Genomic DNA, 23,258 nt, shown 5'->3' with positions numbered 1-23,258 from the left:
TTCCTTTACTTCAAGCCCTGTCACTCTGGATAAAACCTTATGGCCATCACAGGTGCCTAGCACCTCTTTAAACAGCAATACAAAACCTAATTTAAACAATGAAAAGGCAGAGAGATGCTGCTTTGTGCACAGTATGGCTAGGTAGAACAACTCTGAGCAGGTTGACAAAAGGCTTAAAAGACTGCTTTTGCCTACGGTCTGGAGAGACACCTTGCTTGGACCATGCTCCAGGAAGACTGAGCTGCAAGTAGTCCTATTCCTCCCCACCAGCACTAAGGAAGCACACGTCCCCTTACATGATGAAAAAGGCAGCCAGCAGTACTGCAATACCTAACACACGGCTGGCACAAGATTTTCCAAGAAAGTCAGCTCCCATTCAGACACAAATTAAAGCGATCAATAACCAGGTGTTTTTGCTTTTTGTTTGGTTGTTTGGTTTGGGTGGAGGTCCGATCTGCACTGAGGGACCTGCCCTAAGCAGGACTGCTGGAAATCATCCATACGAGCGGGATGCTCTGTGAACTGGAAAGCAAGAAACCTGCCCAGATTCTTGTTATTACCTGTTAGTCTACGTTTGGTTCACTTTCCCAGTAGGCAGCATATGAATATTCCACATTGTCTGCAAGTGAAGTCATCCTGGGAGCAGCAGGGCTCAGGAGCCATGGATTTTGGTGGCTTTGACTCATTTCCCTTCCCTCTGAGAGCTGTGAGCAGGCTGACCCCGCTCCAGGTCTCTCCTCTCCCCCTCTGCCTCCTGTCACCAGGTTGGTGGCAGCCTAAAACCTCTGGGACCTCTGCCCTGCTCCATGCCGAGATGACACTGGTTAATTAATTTAAGCATCACCTGAAATTAGGGGCACAGAAAGAGCTCCTGCAGAAGTCTCACCTTTACAAGAAACCCAGCTGGGAAGAGCAACCAGTCCTGGCTGCGTGCCTACACCAAAAGTGTTGCAGGGCGCTTGGTCTTCCTTTACAAGGCAGTGCACATCACTGCAGTGTTTCCTTATTTTCTGAACACAGATGATGGCACAGCTTACGGGGCCATCTGGAAAGCACGTTATGCTCTTGGTAAACTCGCCTCGCAGCTCGCTGTGTGGATGGCTTGGTCGAAGGCTTGGCTTCGTGGTGTGCGGAGCTCTCCCAGCAGTGTCAGAAAGGGGCTGCAGGAGCTCAGACCCTCTCAAGAGCAGGCAGAGCCACATATTTCAACATCAACCAAATCCAAGCCTTGTCCTTTACAATGTGTTTATTTGAAAATATGTTAGAACACCTAACATTTCAGGCTGAAAGGTCAAGCTCGGTCCCTCCCCACAGTCCGTCATCACTTTGCAAAGTGTCCTGCTTCTCCACCCGGCAGTGGCACGAGGCTCCTTCGCTCATTCAACAGCTTCCATGACTTCCATGACGAGCGTTCGTGGTCCTGTCATGATGAGGCTGCTGATGGTCTGATAGTCCAGGTGCAAAACATACATGCCATTCACTGAGAACACAAACTGGCACACCTGCAGGGAAAGGAAGGGCTGGTTACCTGCAGCCGCTGCAGTCACAGAAACTTCTGCTCGTGCCTGGCTGGAGCCAGGGGCTGCGCTGCAAATAACTTGCTACAAAATGCTTCAAACCCCGAAGCGTTGTCACTCTGTAAGCCACGCTGATAATCACTGGGCTATAATCACTGTATCATGAAAAAGGGGCCAAAGGGATTTAGACTGAGCTAACAGAGAGAGAAGAGACTCATTTGTGAGCAGTGGTTCATTTCACAAATGGAAATGAGGCACAGTAATAACATTTAGTAATTTGGTAGCAAATGAGATTAGGTGAGGAAAAATGAACTGGGCTCTGGAGCAAATGAAATGTATTCAGCCTCCTCCTTCCAACCCTGCCTGAAGCAAACAAGGAGTCGCACGCTGCCTCTGAAGAATCCCATTATTTCTAATATCCACGTGGCTGTAGAGTTGTACCAGCCTGCAGAAGCTGCTCCCTCACTGCTGGGATTCTTGTACGGGAAGTCTGAAACTCATTTCTTTCATTCATTCCTAAAATCAGGCCTACACACAAAACCCACTCATGCTTGGATAACAGGTCTGAGATGATTTTCAGGACCTCAGATCATTTCACCTGAGCTGCAAATACTGGGAATTACCTGACAAATCAAATCAAGGTATCAGCCTAAAGTTACTCATCTTTCACAAACATGGAAAATAGTTCGATGCAGAACTGTGGTGTTAACAGCAGACAGACACAAAGAGCACTACATCTCGGGAGCTGTGAGAGCAATGGGTGAGTCAAAATAAATCTTTACTCCTGCCCTGCTCACTTTGGCTGCGTGCAGCAAGGCGCTGCGCTCTGCCTGTGGACAGCATCCTTCCCAAGGCCTCTCACAGCGTGGCCAGAGCACTCTGCAGGCTCCATCTCCACTTCAGGAGGTGTGAATATCACAGGTGATGCATTCAGCCTGACAGTCTCTAGCAGGACATAAATCCTGCCTCGTGTCAAGTCACCACGAGCAAAGTACCTTCATGCCCGCAGCAGCAGCGGGTCCTCCCGGGTCCACCGCCTGGATGTGGCAAGGTCTTCCTCCTCGGACCACAAACCCCCAGCCCACAGCATCGCCCACAATCTACAAGCAGAATGAAAAATTTTTAAATACAAAGGAATGGGCTCGATAGAGGAGATGTTACACTTCCAGCTGATGCGGAGAGCTCTGCTCACGATCCTCATCTCTATTGTGGGTAGGGAAGGAAAGCAGGGTTTGCCTCAAGGCTCCTCTGACACCAGTAAGAAAAAACCTTCATTAGTTCAAACCAGTAAGAAAGACCTTCATTTTTTGTCTTCAGTTACATTAGCAATAGTTGTCACCCGATGACTCTTTCTCAGCCTCCCGGATGGGAGGAGAACATCCTTGGGCACCAGGGAGTTTTCCATATCAGTTAAGAATTTCCTCCAGCTCCCTGGATGGCAGCTGGGGACTAATTGCTCTTGGATAGATTGCTGTCAAGGGCAGCCCGTTTCTCTCTCTGCTTTAATTCTGGTGGACCTTTTCATTCACCTGTGCCAGAGTCTCTCAGCACACACTTGGCAATGACACATCCCTCCCATTCTCCCCATTCCCCCCATGCTCAGAGATTAGCTTCAGGTTTCCACTCTGAATTTATGAAAGGGTTTTCAACAGGCATCACCTGAAAGTCCAGCATGCCAGAGGTCCCTGCCCTCCTGGACTATTTATTTCTCTGTCTGCAGGTGTAGTCGATGGCAGCATGAAGCCAGGGCAAGGTGTGAACCAGGAGCACACTGAGGGCACTTCCAAAGCGCGTGCATGCTGTGCCCGTTTGCTGGCACCAAAAATCATTTCCAGGACGGAAGCAGCCACCCTTTTAACTTTTCCCACTCTGATCTCAGCCTGTCAAAGCGGAGTGCTCTAATGCTGTGGCCATTTGATGTGACTAAAGGGGAAAAGGAATTCTCAAAGGACTTTGCGCATTAACCATATAAATAAATAACAGCAACTGCACAGCTAAGCAGAAGGAAACGAGCCATGAAAGGCCCCGGCTGGCAGAGTTGAAGGGCAGGGCAAGAACATTCAGGAGGAGAATAAATGGCATGTCCTCATACATGCCACGCTAATCACCTGCTTTATTTTCCTTTTTCCTTCCCACCAGTTTCTACAGCCCAGTTACCTTGGGGACCAGATCCTCAGCCCTTCTGTAAGCCCACTTGCATCAAACGAGTACGGGGAGAGCCAGCACGCTTCCTAGCTGCCCACCACAGGTTCCTCTTGTGGAGGTGAGCAGGGAAAGGCAGATATTTACCCCAAAACAACAGCACATTAGGATCCCTGGACAGGAGCTGTGGCATTCACAGCCAGCACTCAAGGCAGAGCTGCCTTGGCCAGCTGCAGCCATCTGGTCCTACAGCTTCAGAAATAACTTGAAAAATTATTATTTTATAGGAAAAGTCCCAAACTCTGGCTGTCTGCAGAATCATGGAGATTTGGTGGTGTGCTCATTTTGTCCATGAAAAAAAAAAACAATCATAATAAGGGAACAGTGGTCCCTGAATGCTCCCTGTTCAATTCTTCTCCATCAGCAGGTGACGGAGTGCCTCGGTGTATCTGTTCTGGACCAGGAACCCAAAGTGAGTTACATAAAGCGGCGCATAAAGGTGACATTTCTGTGGCAGACAGGATGAGCGTCAATGTCTTGGCTGTCACAAGACTTGACTGAATCTACAGTTTGCATGGAGCTGGATGAAACAAATCTGATTTTTCCTGTCCAGGAAACGTTCTCTTTCCCCTTTGATATGCATTAAAGCCGAGGCTGCAGCAGTCACCACCACTTTCAGCCAGAAGAACACCTGAAGACATCGACCCGCCGGGAGGCACCAGGAAGGAGAGCTGGGATGAAGTGACATGCAATCAAAGTTTTAGCATGCAGAGGTCAGAGCAGCAGGCAGAAAGTGATCAAAGAGCAGCCGGGGAGCTCAATACCATCAGATTAGTGACACCATTCACTACGGTCACTTACAGTTAGCGTCTTCTTGACATAGGGAGCCCCGGGGGACAGGAGCTCTTCGTTGGTGACAGGTCTCTTTAACACTAGGGCAGAAGGTGACAGATCCTATCAGAACCGTGGGGTTCATGCAGCAAAGCACAACATAAGGCAGCTTGGGGTTCATGGGCTGGAGACGAGATAGCAGAATCTGAACCCAGAAACTTCTGCGTTCATATCAATATTTTTCAAAATAGCCTCACAACTTCTCAAATCAGGCCTCGGAGGTGAGGCTGACCCTCTCCTCCTGCAAGTCACCGAGCACCAGGTGGAGGGTTTGGGACCTGAGGACTGATCTAGCTCGTGCCCAGAGGGAAGAGGCGCACCCTGAGCAGCAAGAGGGCAGTGCAGAAGCCCCGACCTGATTTGGGGTTGCACTCAGCCACGGGAGGGAACACCAGCGTGGGAGTAACGCTGAAGTAGGGGTTGGAGTTTCCAGTGAGGGAAGTGATGCTGCTCCTTCGAACGGCTGAGACGATTTTGATCTCCTTGTTGGGCTGCACTGAAAAAAGGCAAAGATAATAATTATCCAAGGAAAGAAAAGACCAGTTTGGCAAAGTTCCCACACCAGCCTGACCCATGTCTGAAGGGTACACATGCACCAGATATGACAACTGAGTTTAGACAGAACAAAACTAGCTTTAAAGAAGGACCAAAAGCTGAGCTGAGCTGCTGATAAATTATTTTCCTGGGGTGGGGAGCTGTGATAGAGACTGCTCTGCCCCCTGACCTCCACCACAAAGCAGCACATGGGATGGGCAGTCACTTTATAGGATCCCTAATGCTCTGCTGGGGCTAATCCCTCAGCTTGGAGATGCTCTAGCAATGGAAGCCTTGGTTTCACCCCCCTCTGCCAACACAAGCACAGTTACCAGAGAGAAAGCTGGTGTTGCCTGGGTCCGGGTTGAGCTTGCGGAGGCAGAAGGGGCTGTCTGGGCTCTCGGACAAGGTGCGGGAAGAGTTCTCGTTGAGCAGCTCGGTGAGACGCCGCCTGCGTCGGAAGTTGATCCAGAACTGGTAGAGGAGGTCACCGTCAAAGAAGTGATGCCTGTTGGAGACTGGAGAGAAAAATGGAGGAGGAAGAGGCTGAGGGGGTGTGGAAAATGTATGGAAAATATACTGAGGGACCCAGGATAATTGCTTTTGGTGCTTCTGTTTTATATTTCGGATTTTCTGACTGTTGGAAAAAGTTACCTGTACTGAAAGAGGAACAGCAGGGCCACCTCCCCGTAAAATGTCATCGCCCAGAAGCACAGCACTGAGGCACAGCCCCCACCTGCCCCTGTCCCAGACACTCGGAGGCCTCCCTGCCCTCCAAATGGAAAGTTTAAATCCCGCAGATGGGTGTGATATCCAACCGAGTGGAGCTGAACATGGCATCCTCGGCACCAGCCCTCAGAACTCAGGGTGGATCCCAGGCCTGCAGGCCGAGGCTTTGAAGAACCGCAGAAATATGGGCTCGGATTCCAGCTCAAAGCCCCGGCGGGTGGTGGCGGCTTGCTCGGGCTTCAAAGGTCACCAGCTCCAAACATAGAACTGAAAGGGCCCATTGCTATCTCCGAGCGGGCACTTGACCAGCACTTGTTGCGTGCCATGAAAGGGGATTTGTTCCTGGCACGACAGCTATGCTCATCGCTTGCTTCCCTTCCCCTCGCTCACCGTGCTGAATGATCCCGTGCTCCAGCAGCGCCTGGCCCAGCTCCACCGCCTCCTTTCGGCTCTCCGCTTCCCCCTCCTGAACCAGCCAGTCGACCATCTCGCAGCCCAGGAACGTCCTCTGGTACTTGACTGAGTTTTCCTCCCTCACCTTCAGGATGGAGCCCTCGGCACCGACCAGCCTGGCGGAGGTGGGACAAGGCGCCGTGATGCCACACGGCCCTGTCACCACACGCAGCCGGCCGAGGCAGGGATGAGAGCAACGGGCAAAGCGCTCCAACCAAAAACACCGCTGCTGGGGGGCGTCAGGAAGGGAAGGGGAAAGGCAGAGCTGCAGTCAGGTAATTCTGTAAATCCTCAGCGCAGAGGTGGAGGCAGATTCAAGGAGATCAGTTCGGCTGAGGCTTCAGCTAAAGCCTACGGGGAAAGCTGAGCAAGCAACCCAAGGCGTGCATGAAGAGCTGGTGCCAAGCTGGTGAAGAAGATGAGTTTTGGTAAGGCCATATTCATTTTGCAGCGTGGCAGAGCTACAACCAGTGCCTCCACGAGAGGGTGCAGCAGCCTCAGCTGTGAGATGCAGGATGCTCGCCCTGGCTGCTGCTGGGAGCAAAGCAAACCACAAGCGATGCCCGACGGCCAGAGGGGATGGGGACAGCAGAAAACCCCCTGTTCTCTGAAGGACACCTCCCTCTGCGCCACTTCATGCAGCTGATTGCTTTGAGGATCAAGAAAATAGGGAGAGGTTGTTAAAGAAAAGGGGTCCAGAGGGTGGTACAAGGCTGAACCCAGTCTGACAAAAGGATTCCTCGGGTATGAGGAAGACAATCCAGGTTGGGAACCAGACATAATCAACTCCCAGAAAACCAAACACTTGGAGGTGGAGGGAGTTGGCTTTGCTGTCTGAGAATGAGCTTTTCCATGAGAAACGTTGCACACAGGCTAAGTGAGGCGCAAGGAGCCAGGTCCAGAAAGGCTCTGAAATTCCTGGGCCCTACTGATTTTGTTGGGACAGAGCCGAGCAGGGCTGGTGGATGTGACTGGCCTGGGGCTGTGGGGGCACTGGGAACAGCCACTGGACGTATCCCTGCTGGGGGTGCTCATACTGCAGCCTGGCTCCTGGTGCTCCCTGCTACCAACCCCGAGAACTACATCAAAGCAGCTGCGAATTGAGAGCCCAGCACCCCTGCGAGCCCAAATCGTCCTGTGGCAGAGCTCAGAAAACATCATTTCCCAACACCACAGCACGGGGAACAGGAAAGAAAGAGCAAAGCTTGCTGTGGCTGCGGGTCCCGGCCACAAAGCAGCAGCAGCAGCGAGCGCAGCCCTCGCCAGGAACCACGGGACGGGGAAGGACTCACGCACTTCTCGTACAGGCTCTGCCCCCTGACGAACACCTTCACGTCCTTGTTGAGGGGGAAGGTCCCGTCGTCCTTGCGGAAGCGGTACAGCAGCTTGGCATCCTTGTAGTCCGAGTGCTCGTCGCACACTGGAAGGAGGAGGGCAGGGCAGGGAGGTGAGCGTTGTGGATGTCTGTCCATATGGGACAGATGGACAGTGGCACTGGGAACAGGCTCAGCTTTATCCCCAGGTTAGAAGCTCCAGGGGCTGTGCAGTGCCCTGCCCTCATCCTCTGGACCATGCTGCAGTAACCAGCATCCGAGCTCTTAGTCCCCAAAATGAGGGGATTGCAAATGGTTGTGGGAGAGGTCAGCCCCATGGAAGAGGCCTTGGGAAAGGCTGGCTCTGAGGCCACGCTTTGACCCGGTCATTAAATTGCTTCGTTAGAATGGGGATATTGTTGATTTTAATCTAAATGCTGGTGTTTAGGTTTAGACTAAAAGAAAACAAACAGAATTGTCTCAATAATTTATTTATTTTTTTCTAAAGAAAGCTACTGCGGTGTTTATGGAGACTTGGAAGAGGGGAGGAAAAAAGCCCTACATCACCGCGTCCAAAATCCCAGACCACCTACTTGCAAATTACAAGGTATAATGGCAAAAACTTTTCCACACTATTTTCTGCCAGCCCTGCCCAATTCACTTGTTGGCAAGCTAACCTCAAGGGAGGTTTTTTTGTTGTTTCTTTTTTTCCTCCATAGCTAGGTGCACACAACTGGAATAAACCAATCACTATGAAAAGTCCCAGCTTCATATTTACCTTGTGGCTGAGAACACAGTCTGTAAACGTATGGTTATTAAATTCATGTGACATTCAGCAGGCAAATATTTGGGATACAGTTCTGAGATAAACTTGCCTACAACAAACGCCTAGATTACGACTAAAAAAAGATAATAAAAAAAAAAAAACACAATTCAGTTCTCAAATAAATCAGCCTGCCTTGCTTCAGGTCCATTTTCTGAAGGAAGAAGGGAAAAGCTTCACTGATAAAAACAGTGTAAATAATATACTTGGAAAACAAAGAAAACTAGAGCGAAGAGAATAGAGAAAGACAGAGAAAAGAGAAAGCCACACTGATTTCCTCACTGAAGTAGTGTAATACACCAGAGCAAAATCCAAGTGATATAAGATACTTCTTGTGAAAACTTTAACGCTTGTTCCTCCTGAGCAAACTGGCAAAACTTCATTTTGGCAATGAGCTCAATGCCAAAGCCTGTCAGATTATTCTGAGTTCCTAATTCCTCCCGAGCTGTCATTCCACTGGGAAATCAGGACACCGAAGCCCATGACTCATCAGGCAGAGGGCAGGTCGGGACGGTGGTTTTGAAAGGTGAAAGTTGGGAACACCTTAATTGAAAGGAGCGGTGCCTTAGATGCCTTTGCCATCGGGTGAGAGATGGGAATTGAGCACAAAATCTTACGGGACAGCATCCCTAGGAAGCCAAAACATTTTGCTATATGAAGCCCAACACATTTGCAGCATGCAACAGAGCACCAGCGCGCACCACATCAGGCAGCACAGGCAGCAATCTGCACAAAATAATTATTGCCTTCTGGGTCCCAGCGGAGAAGAGGGCGAACAGTTTGGGCAGCCGATGGCAAAGCACTTAGCGCAGCGCTGCAGTTAGCAGACAGCCCGATTTCCATAGGGCTAATGAAAATTAATGGTCCTAAAGTGAGCTGGAAAGTCAGCGTGTGTGTTCGGCGAGGAATTACCGCGGGAGCAGGAGGGACGTGCCCACGATAAGCAATCAAAGCAGCACCAGCAGCCACAGCCAAGCAGGTTTAGCCAACTAATGGCTGCATTTGAAATTGTTGGCTGGAGAGATGGAAAAATAATCAGTTTTCGGTGTTAATGGATAACTGAGAACTCACTGCTTCAGTGTTATGCTTTTGTAATAGAGCACAACTGCAGGGTTTATTTTTTTTTCAAGGCAGCGTAATGCAAAGGACATGAACACAGCAAGGAGCAGATGGCAACGGAGTGCATTGCGCTGGTCAAAGGCAACTCCTATAAGACAGGGGGAGAGAGGGCTGAATTTGGTGTATCTGGCATCTGTTTCCATCTCCTCAGTTTATGACAGATAAGCTGAGGAGATGGAAATCCATCCAGCCTGCCCATCACCCCCAGCTCCTCCTGGAGCATTCACCCATGGGATGGCCACAAAAAGGGACCTGACCGTGCCTCTGATGGCCACAAACAGTGAGCAGATGGGTAGCCACCCCCTGGGGAGGCTCAGTGGGTGCAGAGAAACCCACCCACCGTGGTGGATGATGTAGTGGTCCATCAGCTTCTGCATGAGGCGGATGCCCGTCTCCCTGTCCGGGGCTTCTTTATGGTCGATCAGCCAGTCCGTGAGCTCCTTGGCCACGAAGCAGTTGGGGTAGGTTCGGAGGTGGTAACGCCTGTCCTTAATGAGCTTCCCATCGTGGAGGCGAAGCCTGGGGAGAAAGACGGCCGCTGAGCCCAGCTGGTGCTGCAGGGAGCTTTCAGCCCAGCACCCAACACCTGCCCAGCTTGGTGAAGCTGCTGCTGATTTGGGACTTCTGGCAAGCACCCAGTGGCTAACAAGTGCAACCAAACCTCTTTGCTTTGCTAGACTGCATAGATCCATCCTAAGGATGAAGCCCCCCTTCAGCATCCCCTGCTCCCTACTCCCACTGCGTGTTTTTTGTAATTGCCTGCACCAGACGTTGAACCATACAGGACTTTTTTGCTCTAAACAAGCCCCTGAAAAATACCCAGCAGCTCACTGAAGCTTGTGAAGAAGGGCCAAAACACACACATAAAATAATAGCACATATATTTGTCCTCTTGGCACAGTTGTGTCTAGCTCTCCTTCCCCATAGGTATGGGAGCAGGAACATCGCTGCCACCAGTACAAAGGCTGGAGCCTTATCAATAGCTCAGGGTGGGACCATCAATGGCAGCCCTTGTTTCTTCTAACAAGGACGAATGCCAGGCGGATCCGTGTTCTCCTCTGTTCCTGTACCAATAATCCACAGCAAACACGAGCAAACTGATCCGAACCATGAGCCAGCCAAAGACAGCTTGCTTAGAGATAGCACTACCTTCAGTCCATCAGCACTCCTGACTTTTTCTGGTTCAAACTGGGATGGACTGGAACAGATTTCCCCAGAAGTACAAGTGTCCTGGAGCACCCTGACATTGTGGCTGGTCTGCAGCTCTGATGGAAAGATGCCTATGAGTGAAGGTCACTCAGGTGGGTATGGCTTTGACTTTTAAAAGGACTTTAACGACAGAGCGAGCCACAAAGCACAGCGATCTGTGTGCTCACACCAAAGCTAACCCAGCCCCGCAGGAGATCTGACCAGCAGCCAGACTTCTGCCCTGTAGTCATTGCTGTTCTCAAAACGCTCACCCTAAAAAACGTCCTGCGCATGCAGCAGACTCAGAGAGGAGATGTTTAATTAATATCTTCTCTGTAACTTCAGGACATTTCTGGTTCCAAATTATTTATTCCAATTCAGAGTTTTGCCTCAAGCCAGTGTATTTTACAAAGGCATTAATCACTGCAATGTTTCTTTGTTTAGTTCCTCAAGTTCCTTTGTTCTTTTTGAAGATGTTTTGTAGACACCACGTCATACGTGGCAGCCTGTTGAACAATAGTTGCAAGCACCATATGAGAAATTTTAAATATCCTGAAATCTATCAGATAATAATGGATTATCCTACATTATAGGATTAACAAATGCCAGGGTCTCAAAAGTCTTAAGATAAAACCTTTGTTGGATAAAAATGTAGTAACTGATTGCTGCAATTAGGGTTCAGGCTACTACAAGCCAACGTAATTGTTAATAGATAGGCTCAGACCTTCCAGGTAACACCCAAAGAAACATGGCAGGATTTGACAATGCAGAGACACAAAGAAAGCAACAGAAATAACCAAACCAAAAATGTCACATTTCAGAATACTGCAGGAAATGCACAGATCTTCAGGGGAGGGAAAAAAAAGATTTTCAGGAATGAAGTGCTGTTAAAAACTAGGATTTAAATATATATATTCTTATTTTGAAACTATTCTACTGGGAACAACTGTCAGGACGGGAATAAAGTGGGGTTTAAACATCTTGGAGCAGCAGAGTCTTAGATCTTTTGTGCTGTTTGGAGTTTGTGAGAAGTTTGCCCTGCTGCCCACAGACTCAAGGCAGTGGAGGACACACAGCTCAAGTGTCCTTGTGGTCTTGTTCACCGTCCTCGTGTTTCCCATCAACTAAGAGGTGACAGATCGTGTCCTTCAGACACACAAGGGCATAACATTGAGTGCATTTTTGAGCAGCTTGGCTGACACCCCCCTAAACCTGCCTATATACCACATTGGAAAAACAAAGCCACTGGAGCTGTGACTGTTTCATAACCATGCTTCCAAGTAAAAAAAAAAAAAAAAAAGTTAAGGAAGCATATGTCATGCACTATTACAAATTTTCTACATGCCAAAACCTTTCCCATGTACATATTTCTTCAAAAGGACATAAAATAAATAAATAAAGACACAATACAAGGATATAATGCTTGCTGGAACACGACAGCCAACTCTTACGAAACGTCCCTGGTCTGGCAGCCAGCACGCTGCTTTCACATCCACTTGCTTTGGACAGACTGTGCTGCATTTCTTGACTTGTTTCTTTGTCAAGGTCACTAAAAAGACACCATCCTTCCCTCCGCATGACCTTGTTGAAAGGCTGACCTGCAGCAGCGCAAACAGAAAATAAATTCTGAGAAACCCTCGAGGGAGTCAAGAGTTCAAGTCCCGCCGGTTGTTACCCATGCCCTGAAGGATGCCCACTGCTGGGGCGCGTTGCCAACCATGCAGCTCTGCTCTCCATAACTTCTCTGTGCTCACGTTTCACAGAGTTTGGAACCAAGAGCCTGAATCAGAGCCAAACAGCAACACGAGGGCTTCCTTGTGTTGGAAAGGGTGCTGGATTTACGGCACGAGAGCTGGACAGCCAGAGAAATCCCTGAAGCAAGAGCTGTCCTGCACCAAGAGCCCCGTGTGTCGGCACAGAGCAGGACCCCTTGTCAGGAGGTGGGGGAATCGCTGCTCACTGCTCCCCATCACCTCCTGCCTGCGTAAACGGGCCTTGAGCAGCCCAAATGCCAAGGTGAAGATCTCAAGGACGTTAACTCAAGTTTGCATTCCCACGGAAATTAAATATAAATGAATGACCATGGAGATACATCATCCAAATGAGCCTTTATTTTCCTATCTCTAGAGGGGGAAAAAAAAGCAAAAAGCTGAGTGCTCAGTAAAAGGGAGCAATAGCCACAAGAGCACATCTGCAAAATAGCTGCAGGAGAGGAACATTCTTACAAATCTACCACTGCAGAACCCAGCTTGCTGCACTCCCATACCTACAAAAGCAGAAGTGCATCGGGGAGGGGGGAGCCTTGCATGACTGTGGCAGCCCACTCAAAGAGGTAGAGGTGTTTTATTTTCCTTCCATTTAAATGCACATATTGGAAAATTGAACTTGAACCTCAAAAAGCAATTCCAGCAAGAGCATTTCTGCTTCTTACTCTTCTCTTTCACCAGCACTAAAAAAAATAAATATATATATATATATATAGTAGCAGGCTTTCTGACCACGTTGTATGATTTTCCGAATAACAGCCAGAAGTTCACCTGGTGACTGCCACTCCAAGCACCTCCTGTGGACCCACTATCTCAGCCAGGGATACAAACTAGGGCAGGTTTAGCTCCAAACCTTGAAGCAAACCCAATTTTCAAAGCATCAAAGCGTTAGCACTGCATAACAGCGTCTCAGTCAGAGTATCCAACTAAAACACCACCTCGAAAAGTCCTGGACAGCGGTTGGAATCACAACTTTGTTCTTCCTAGGAGAAAACCTTCCTTCCCTTTTTTTGTCCAAGACTGGGTATAAGCTTACCGAGTATATTTCACATCTCAGTGATTAATGCAGCTTAGCAGAGTTACTGGAGATCAGCTGCTTCACCTGACCGTGATGAATCCCTGGAGCAGTGCACAACGACTTGCCTGTACTTGAGAAACCCAGCTTACAGCAGGGTGTGAATCCAAAGTGCAGTAGCTGTTCCCGAATATTTCTGTGCTGATAAGCCATTTGTTGCAATTAGAAATGACTAATTGGGACTCTCTTACGGAATGCCACCCAAGAGCACTCAACACCCAGTAAAACTAGTGGGATTTTCATGCAAGATTATATGGCTGAAACAAAAAGATCGACAGCAGGAGACGCGAGGAATGCCTGACACAGCACCGAGATATCAGTGGAAATTAATATTTTCATCTTTCTGATGGGGAGAGACTTGGGACCCAAACTTCTCTTCCCCTTCCACGGACCAGTAAGCAGCATCTGCGTGGAAGTGAAGGCAGCCAGCAGGCAGTCAGCCCAAAGCACAGCACGCAGTGTTCCCCCCCCCCAATTTCTTTAGGATAAGTTCATCCCTGGCCATCCCCAAGAAGCATTTCCTCACCCCTCACTTGTGCAGCTATTTCTGGCTGGGAAATGCATCGTGACACTGAGCAGACTCATCGTTCCAGCCAAAGCAAACCGAGAGGGATTTGCAAACTTGCTGGGAAGCCAAAGAACCATAAAGACGGAACAAAGGTTTGTTTGGCTAAATACAATAGCAAGGAGGAGGCAGGGCAGGAAGCGGAGAACAGGGAAAACAAATGTTTGAGTTTTTTTTTTGTAGATACAACAGCATTATTTGCTGATCAAGACTTACACAGTATGTATGGGAGAAGTCTGTGAGGCTCCCTTACGCAGTGCCATGATTATTATCCAAGGGCAAGCACGGGAACACAACGCAGGCATTTAGTCCTGTCCTTGTCTCAGCAAGGTCATCCAGCCTCTGTGCCTCCATTTCCTCATCATCACCTATCCAGCTGCCTTTGGGAAGATTCATGGCACAAATTCCTCCTTACTTGCCAGGCTGGAGGATTCCCAAAGTACAAGAGAGTGGCTCGAGCATGCAACGTGCTCTGCTGTCCCTCAATTCTCCTTTCAGCTGGACAAACTGGGCAGCAGGTTGCTGGAGTCCAGCTCTCCACCTTCCTGCCCAGCAGCAGTCTCCAGTCTTTCTGCACTGGGAACAAGCTCCTGCCCAGACCAAGGCAGAAGGATGAGACTGCTCTGCCCAAAACACCAGAATTTAGACCCATCGCCTGCAAAGCACAGGTGAAGAGCAGTGCAGTCGTGCTGGATGAAAGCTGCCTGCTGTCCTCTAGGACACAAAGAGCTTAGAATCACAGAATCATTCGGGTTGAAAAGACCTCTAAAATCATCTGGTCCAAGCTTTGACCTAGCACTGCCAAGTCCACCATAAAAACATGTCCCTAAGCTCTACATCTACACCTTTTCTGAAGACCTCCAGGGATGGTGACTCAACCGCCTCCCTGGGCAGCCTGTTCCAATACTTCACAACCCTTGCAGTGAGGAAAATTTTCCTAATTCCCAACCTAGACCTCCCCTGGCACAATTTAAGGCCATTTCCTTGTCTTATCTGTGACTGGGAGAAGCGCTCAATCCCCACATCACTACAGACTCCTTTAAGGTAATTGTAGAGCTCAATAAAGTCTCCCCTGAGCCTCCTTTTCTCTGAGCTAAAGAACCCCAGCTCCCTCCATCACTCCCCATAAGATTTGTCCTATAAGACCTCAAGAGCTTCAAGAAAAGCAAGGTTTGGTTCAGGACTGCAACCTGCTGAAAGGAGTATGAAGACTGGGATTTTAGGAGCTCCCTAACTCAGACCAGGAAACTCCCAGGCACTCCAGCAACAGGGAAAATATATTTTTATGGGTGTCTCAAAAAGTATATACACCTTGTCCACCAAACTACTTACATCCTGTGTTTTTAAAGCTAAATGGCACTTTTTTTAAAGCCTGAGGGCACTTTTGCACTGGCAGCGAGGACTGAAGCTCCTAGACAAATATTGGGAGGAAAAAACGCGTTGGTATTATGGGTTTTCAGAAGAATGTACCATTTGCACTGCGTCTTTGTCTTGCTTATAAGAACTAGCACAGCGCACAGGATGGTAGAAAAGCTCATTTCACAAATAGATTTATTGTGTCCTCATCTCCTCTTTATAGTTAAAAATGTCAAAATGATCCAGGATTTGATATGCTCCTGTCCTGCAAAAAGAGCTGGCAAGTCACATCACTGCCCTTGCACACCCACTCATTGCAGTTTTAACACATGGCTCAGTTAATTTATTTTCTGAATACCTGACCCCTTCCCTTGGCCCAGGCTATAGTGCCCATGACCACAGTCACTCCAGATGAGTAAAACACTGGAAATATAAATATGAATAAGCCTGCCCTGCCCGTGGGATGGAAAAAGCAATAATTTAGTGTCACTTGCAATGAGTTATTGAAATGAAGCAACTCACTCTTAGATCTGCTGCTGCTCTTCCATACAAGAAAGCTAAGCTCATTTTCCAAACCTCGCTTACAGTGCAGGCAATATTTGGGAAAGACAACGGAGATGTGGCTGACCATCGTAGAGCATTTACATTCCAGCCACCTTGGACATGGGCGGTGTTTCCAAAATGGAGCCCTAATCTTAAATGGAAATTATCAGTCCTTAATACAATGTAAATTAATAAAGCTGAGGGTAATGTGAATGCTGAGGCTGGACAGCACAGTGCCACAGAGGTAATTTTAGGATTCTGCACAAGATGCACAAGGAGCACACTTTCACAGTCACACGGATTTCCCTGCACAGCAGAACTTTTTTCTATCTTCATAAGAAGAAAGCTCAGAAGTTGCTTGAGAACCGGGACCACGAAACAGCACAAGCTCCCAAAAGCAACTTGCACAAGACCCTTCAGGTTGTGTGGATTCAGGCACACGGCACCCACGGGATGCCCTCCTGCATCACCCCAAAAGTCCAAGCCCCATGGGCAGGGCTGTACCAGGCTGCCAGTGTCCCCAGGGTGCCGGTGTCCCCATCGGATGCCGGTGTCCCCAGGGTGCCGGTGGCACCGCAGCAGGCTCTGGGCTTGGTGCAGGATGCCGGAGGAGCCAAAAACCCGCTGCCACCCAAAAGCACCAGGCGATCCTCCAGCACCCGGAGCTGCCCGGTGCTGGAGGGGGGTGACACGGGGAAGGATCTGCTCAGCAAACCGAGCACCGGGGGGCGCAGCCGGGAGCCCCCCGAGCCCCCCACCAGCCCTGCCTCCTACCTGAGCTGCTCCCCGGCGATCATCACCTCTGCCCTGTAGTGCAGCTCCGCGGCTTTTTTCTTCAGGCTGCCGCCCAGGCTCTCCATACCGGCCGGGAGGCAGCCGGAGCGGGGCAGGAGCTCCGCAATCCCCCCGGGACCCCCATGGGCTGCGGGGCCGGAGGATGCTCGGCTCCAACCCCCGGTCCCTGCGGCTGCAGAGCCAGGCTCAGGTGGGCAGCCCCGAGCCGCCGGGACCGATCCCGGCCTCTCCTCCCCTCTCCGGAGGCCGGAGGAGGAGCCTCCCGGCAGCCGAGGCCGCCTTCGAGGCCGGCCCAGAGGAGGTTAGGAGCTGGCCTCACCTGCAGGGTGCGGGATGCTGCTGTGCTTGGGGGATGCTCTTTTGGTCGGGGGATGATGCTCTTTTGGTCGGAGGAGGATGCTCTTTTGGTCCGGGGAGGATGCTCTTTAGGTTGGCGGTGAGGAAAAGCCACGCAGCGACCCCATCCCGATGTTACACCTTTCCCAAGAAGGTCTCCTGCTGCCTCCCAGCACGGAGGCTGGTCCCAGCCTCTTCCCCAAGGGTTTCCCTCCCGGCTCCATCCCACACCATGGCCAACGTGGGCTGAAAAGGAGGCTCAAGGCAGCTCGGGTCCTTCCTCGTGGTTGCAACCATCACGGAGGGTGGATGGAGAAGCTCAGCCTGAAATTAGCAAGGGCTGGAGCTGATGGGTTTCCTGGTTTGGGTTATTAGTGCCTGCCTCCAGGCACCAACACCTGCCTCCACTCCTGCCCGATATTTCCTCAACTGGAGATCTTTCCGTGCAGGCCAGAGCTGGCCTTTCAGTGATAATATTGAGTAAAGCAATAGGCAGAGGAACTGGGATACGGAGGTGATTAATTACAGCTGTCATTGCCATCAGATGCGGGTGTAATTATGTTTCCATTAGTCAAAGGCAAAGTGGAGAAAAAGCAGCTGGCGAAGAGGACAAAAACCCTGCAACGTAAATAATGGGCAGGGGGGGAACATGACATGGACCTTACCAAAAGAATATGTGGAGAAGATGGGTTTGAGGGAAGGGAAGGAAATTGCATCAATTAAGGAAACTCTACTGCAATCCAAAGCGTAATAAAGCATCAGTAAAGGCGATGCCATCGTTAATTAGATCATCTCCAGCAGCAGTTTACCAGCCGGGAGTTTTTAGCCAATATCCACACCAGTTCCCCCAGCCCACAAGAAATTGCTGGAATGGAACAGAGAATGTACCGTGGTGGAAGATGAAGAGGGACCTGGCAAAGCCACCTCTCAGCACCCCGATGCCGCCCTTGTCACCCCAGCAGTGCCGACACCAGCCTGGGCAGGGGGGAGCAGGATGAACCCCCCCAGCAGCCACCAGCCCGGAGCACTCTGCAGGGACCAGCCGCAGCGGTCTGTGCTAGTTGCTGCAGGAAATGGCTTTATTTACACTAAATCCCTCTGACCCTGCTGCGTCAGTGCCAAAGCTCTGTACAAAGTCATCTTGATATCAGCGAGGAGGAAGTTTTGGGGCAAAGCAGTAACAACATCTTCAGGCTCCCTGCAGCAGGCAGGGCGCTCAGGGGCACTCCCAGCCCTGCCTTCACAGCACCCAGCAGTTCCTCTGTCTGTTCCTTAAGGGAACATCTGGTTTTTTGCAATACCAGGAGGACACAAACCCCATATTCTGCAGCAGCATCCACGTCCTCGCTAGCACAAGCAGAGCCTTCCAGGTTTAAATTCCCCCCCGCGCCACAATATTGGTAAATCAAACAAGCCCAGGTCAGCGCTTCGAGCAGCATGGCAGGCAGCAGGGGCTGAAATCAAAGGGAGAACTGTGTGGTGCCTTCCTGGAAAGAGCAGTGAGCTGGCACGTGGGACCACACGGTCTCGGCATTCCTGAATGAGCTCAGTGTCCCAAAACCTGCTCGCTGTCTGTGGCTGTAGGGCTGCATGCAGGCAGGACAGGCTCTGTGCTGGCTGAGCTGCCCAGGTCTCTCTGTGCCCCCAGTGTCTTTCTTACCTTTCCTGACCCCTTCCCAGAAGCAAACACTGAGACACTTCCCTTTTGTCACCGAGTCCTAAGGGGGGAGATTTCAGATTCCTGGATTCCTACCAGGTGGGTGTTGAAGGGTTTCAGAGGGGGGACGCAGATGTCTTGAAAGCTTTTAGGATTTCAAGCTGGGGCACGGCATCCCGTAACCCCCAGCTCTGGATACAGGGCGAGAAGGAGCAGGAGACACGGGGTAAAGGCTCCCTGCAGCTGGAGGTACGCTGGTTTTCCTCCATCTCTCCCTGCCCAGAGGTGAGGCTGGGGGGGGCTGACCATGTCTCAGCCCCGGTGCTCCTGTCCAAGCCAAACAGCGGCTGCAGCCCGGGGAGCACCAACAAGGCTGCTTCTGTGCAGGCTCTCCCGGGCATCCTCTGGCCTGCACCCGGGGAAAACAGGCTCCCCTTGTGCACACAGGGAGGTTCAGCCAACTGATGGCCGCTCCGGCATCACCGATGCTGGGGTGCCTGTCCCAGGCTAGAAACGTCCCCCTGTGGGCTTGGAAGGTGCTCTCAAGGCAAGTAACACTGCAGCATCCTTTGTAGCACGGGCACAAACACGTGCTGACCAGGAGAGCTGCTCTGATGGCTCCTGTGACCACACACCTCACTACGAGGGCGCACAGGAGGGATTCCCCCTTTAGCTCTCTTCCTGGGGCTGGTATTTTTCTCTTCAACTGGGGAGAAACTGCTTTAAATTAGACCTTAACGGTAGTATTTAAGCCACAAAAAACAGCAAAGAGAAGCTACTAGAATATATTCTCTCCCCTTATCAAGCCCTGAGAGTACTCGGTGTGGGTTGCAGAGAAGGTGACCATGGAGCAGTTGCTCTCCCAGCAATGACCAGGACCAGGCTTATGAAACAAGGCAGCAGAATTGAGTAAAACTAGGATATTTTTTTCCCCCTTCACCAGCATAAAATTAAACTGTGCGATTTGTCACTGCTGCATATTAAGCCTCAAAGTCTAAAGGGATCCAAAAAGGGATTAGGTACATCCATGCAGGACAGGTCTTGCTATTGAACAGGATAATCCAGATGCTTGCGGCTGCCTTCATTGCTGGAAGCCACAAGGTGTCGGTGCAGGGGTTGCTCACCATTTCCTTTGCTCCTTCCCTAGCATCTGCCACTGCCCTGCATTGGAGCAAAGATCCAGGCCCCGAGGAGCTTCAGCTCTCCATTGGCACAGCGGTTTGGACGTCACAATCTTCTGGGCACAAGGGGCAAGGGGGAGCCCCGAGCACCTCACCAGCTCAGGAGGGGGCTGCTAAACGATGCCCCACGTGCCCCATACTCACAGTCCCGGGTGTGACGCACCCCGGGGCTCCCCTTGCAGATTTGGTGCTTTCCCCAAGCATTTTGTGCTGCCAAAGGGAATCCCCAGCAAGCAAACTGCAGCTACCACCACCTTGGAGGTTGCAGCATTTCAGGGCTGGGAAAAAACATCCCTAGACGTGGCTTCCCCACTCCCCATAGGTGCAGGGATTATTTAGATTTAATCAGCTATCAGCTGGGTGCACAGATGAAAGGTGTTAATCCCAGGGGCTTTGGAGTCAAGGCTGGAACACGCACACAGCACTGCGGAGTCACCCCATTTGGTTTCCTCTCCCAAAGAGCCGTAGCGCCTGATTTTTCTGTTTCAATAGATCAGGAAGTGGCTCGAGTCATTAAGTGAGCAGAGAAGAGAAAGGATCCAGTGGGTACGGCCAGGCCTCCTGCTTTTCAGCTCCCAGCCTTGGCAGAAGCTGTAGCACTCCCTGGTTGGTATTTTTTGTGTGTTTTCTTGTTTGTTTGTTTGTTTGTTTTGCTTTTTCCTTTTCCCCAAGCAGGGCTGAGCAACGCACAGGAGGAAATTCGATGAGCTCATTTGGAAATTTAAAATACGCACCAGTCACCAAAAGGGAAGGAACTTGCAAAGTTCTCTGCAGCAGCGAGCACAGGGGGACACCGCCAGCTGTCACCGGCATCCCTGGCAACAACCAGGAGCTTTTGTCAGCCTTTTGCCTAAACTTTGTCCTCTGCAGGACAGCTGCAGGGCAGAAGAGCCCAGCCGCAGGCAGGTTCAGCTTTTCCTGCTCCGAGCTGGCACGGACGCCAGTAGCTGGCATTCAGCCACCCTCCACCTCACCCTGATTTTAGTCCAGCTTTGCAAGAAGGGGGTTTGCAGCCAAAGGGAGCTCTCTGCAAGGTGCCTTTGCCTGCAGGGCTGGGAGGCGCCGGGAGCTGGGCTCTGCTGCAAGGAGCTGCACTCCTGCAGCGCTGCTCCGTGCCTGTGCCGCTGGGGGATAGAGGCCAGCACACAGCAAACACCTCCAAACTCCACAAGGGCAGGGAAAAACGAAAAATAAAAAATAAAATAAAATAAAATAAAATAAAATAAAATAAAATAAAATAAAATAAAATAAAATAAAATAAAATAAAATAAAATGCAGATCAGCAATACTGGGGGCACTTGGTGCAGAGCTACCACCAGCCTGGAGCTGGGCGTGCACCAAGGAAGCGGTGGAGGTGCATTGCGGTAGAAAGGCTCTGTCCCAGCCTCCGTTCCCATGCTGGAACCAGTAATGGGACCGGACAGCAGGTCTGTCGGGGGCTGGGAAGTGAGGGAAGATTTATTGCCTTCTACCGACAGAAAATGAGCGGGTGATTCAACAGTTTCTCATTAGCCTGCTATAAAACCGAGCTGGAGCTTTTGTGACATTGAGCGTCCTTTGTTTTGTTCCAGAAAATAAATGAGGAGGTGTTAGGGCATGTATGTGCTTCTTTCCACAGAAAAGAAAAACTACTGACCCCAAGCAATCACACTTTGTAAAAAATAGTAACAACAAAGCCTGGCCGACTTCAGAATAGCAAATGGGGAGGGGGAATTTTGTTTTCCTTGAATTTTGAAGAATTACAACTCGGTTATAGTCCTGTAAAATGTACAAAGAAGGAAGCTTTACCTTAAGAAAAACAAACAAAAATAACACAAACACACTGAAACCAAGAAAACGATGAAAAAATTCTCCCATGATTGCATTGCTTCAGGACCTGCAGCTTTAATGAAAACACCAGCAAATAGTTTATTTTGTAATGAACTCATTAACATTTTTGTAAAAACAGAAACAGAAAAACCACTCAGCAAGTCAAATGAGTTTTTTAATTCTCCCCTGGCCGCCCCGAGATGCAGCTCGGCTGCTCCAGCTCCACGAGCTGCCCACGGCAGCCAGGCTGTGGCCACGGCCACCCCACGATTCTCCAGCGTGGCTTCAAAATCCAGGTCAGGGCCACGACAGATGCAGCACGATGTGCTTTTTGGACTCTATTCTAGAGCCCGGTATTTGTTACAGCCTGAGGTTGGATGAGCTGCGTCCAGCGTGGTGCATCCTGCTGGCGAGAAGGGAGAGATGAAGTCGGGAGGCAGGAAGGAAAATCACAGCACCTGTGGTCAGTGGAGAGGAACTCGCACCCTGTAGGCTCAGCACCGCATGAAAATCAAAGGTGGAGGACAGGAGGGGACAGCGGATCAGCAGAAACAAATTTCCAGCCCGGCATCCAGCTGTTCAAAGCGTCCTTGGAGCTGGATTCCCCCAAGCCGTGCCTGGTGCCACAATCCCCTCTAGAGGAAGGAAGGAGAGGTGAGCCTCCTCCAGCAGCACCCTCCGGCTGGGCATTGCCCTCTCCATCCCAGCAGCCAGAGAAGGATTTTGCAGCCGTTCAGTCTAACTGGCTTGGATATCACCAGCAGCCTGGGCTACACAACAAGTATTTATTCCACTTTAATATAATTTGAGCGCTGCACTGAGGTGTATGACCAACTTGGAGAGATGCTTGGTTGGGACAAGAAGCTTGAGACTTGTCACTGCTTTCAGATTCAGCCTCTCCGGACTTGTACCGAGGTCACACCGAGGAGCCAGCGTTGAATATTTAAACCTTGGCCAGGTGGACTACACAATATATCGATAATTCAGCAAATTGCACAGAGGTACAGCCCAAATGTGGTAGGAGGAGATCTGCAAAGAGTTAAATCAGCAATTTGTTCCTCGACTGAACAAGCTCATACTCTGGAGCAACACAGGTTTCTGTGAAGAAGAGACCTCCTGGTTTGACCTTGATCGCAACATCCCTCACGTTGCCTGCCACATCAGTTACGTACATTAAACATCCATAGCAGCAGAGCAGAAAAATTATACACAAGCAGTTTTTGCCCTGTGCAGCCAAAATTGAACACATATTTAAGGCAGCTTGAGCAATCCCATAAAGAACAGCTGATATTAAGCAGTGGCACTTTAATCAGAAATGCACCATTTTTTTTATTATTATTTTTTTTTCCTCCAGGAAGACACACTCCAGCCTTTCTGCGTTTCCTGGCAGAAGCTGATTTATCTATTGCAAAATTCAGCCGCCTCAGCAGAGCCGAGCAGCCTCCCCGAGGGAGCACGGCTTGGCA

The 23,258-nt window shown here is 50.2% G+C and overlaps 1 protein-coding gene and 1 long non-coding RNA gene across 2 annotated transcripts; one reads left to right on the top strand and one right to left on the bottom strand.

Annotated features, from left to right (window-relative positions):
- Positions 1–1,228: 1,228 nt before the first annotated feature.
- On the bottom strand, positions 1,229–17,074 carry LOC101802012 (DEP domain-containing mTOR-interacting protein). Its single transcript, XM_027473046.3, has 9 exons — positions 16,789–17,074; positions 9,862–10,040; positions 7,563–7,686; positions 6,204–6,382; positions 5,417–5,602; positions 4,906–5,046; positions 4,521–4,591; positions 2,513–2,617; positions 1,229–1,502 (listed from the first exon to the last, which is right to left on the bottom strand). The coding sequence occupies exons 1-9, from the start codon at positions 16,872–16,874 to the stop codon at positions 1,377–1,379; spliced, it is 1,197 nt and encodes a 398-aa protein (XP_027328847.3). The 5' UTR covers positions 16,875–17,074; the 3' UTR covers positions 1,229–1,376.
- Positions 17,075–20,247: 3,173 nt separating this feature from the next.
- Positions 20,248–22,052, top strand: LOC113845737 (uncharacterized). The gene is made up of 2 exons (XR_003501484.3): positions 20,248–20,525; positions 20,659–22,052. It is a non-coding gene; the product is annotated as an uncharacterized lncRNA (long non-coding RNA).
- The last annotated feature ends 1,206 nt before the right edge of the window (positions 22,053–23,258 follow it).

The sequence above is a fragment of the Anas platyrhynchos genome, chromosome 21 (assembly GCF_047663525.1).
Source record: "Anas platyrhynchos isolate ZD024472 breed Pekin duck chromosome 21, IASCAAS_PekinDuck_T2T, whole genome shotgun sequence".
Taxonomy (NCBI): Eukaryota; Metazoa; Chordata; class Aves; order Anseriformes; family Anatidae; genus Anas; species Anas platyrhynchos.
This window is presented reverse-complemented; position numbering and strand designations above follow the sequence as displayed.

Excerpts from the sequence above, each read along its gene's own strand:
- LOC101802012 (XM_027473046.3), bottom strand. The coding sequence starts at position 16,874 with ATGGAGAGCCTGGGCGGCAGCCTGAAGAAAAAAGCCGCGGAGCTGCAC. Across the intron at positions 7,687-9,861 it reads CCACTACATCATCCACCACG|TGTGCGACGAGCACTCGGAC; the intron begins GTGGGTGGGTTT and ends TCCTCCTTCCAG. Across the intron at positions 5,047-5,416 it reads CAACACCAGCTTTCTCTCTG|TGCAGCCCAACAAGGAGATC; the intron begins GTAACTGTGCTT and ends GCCTTTTTTCAG.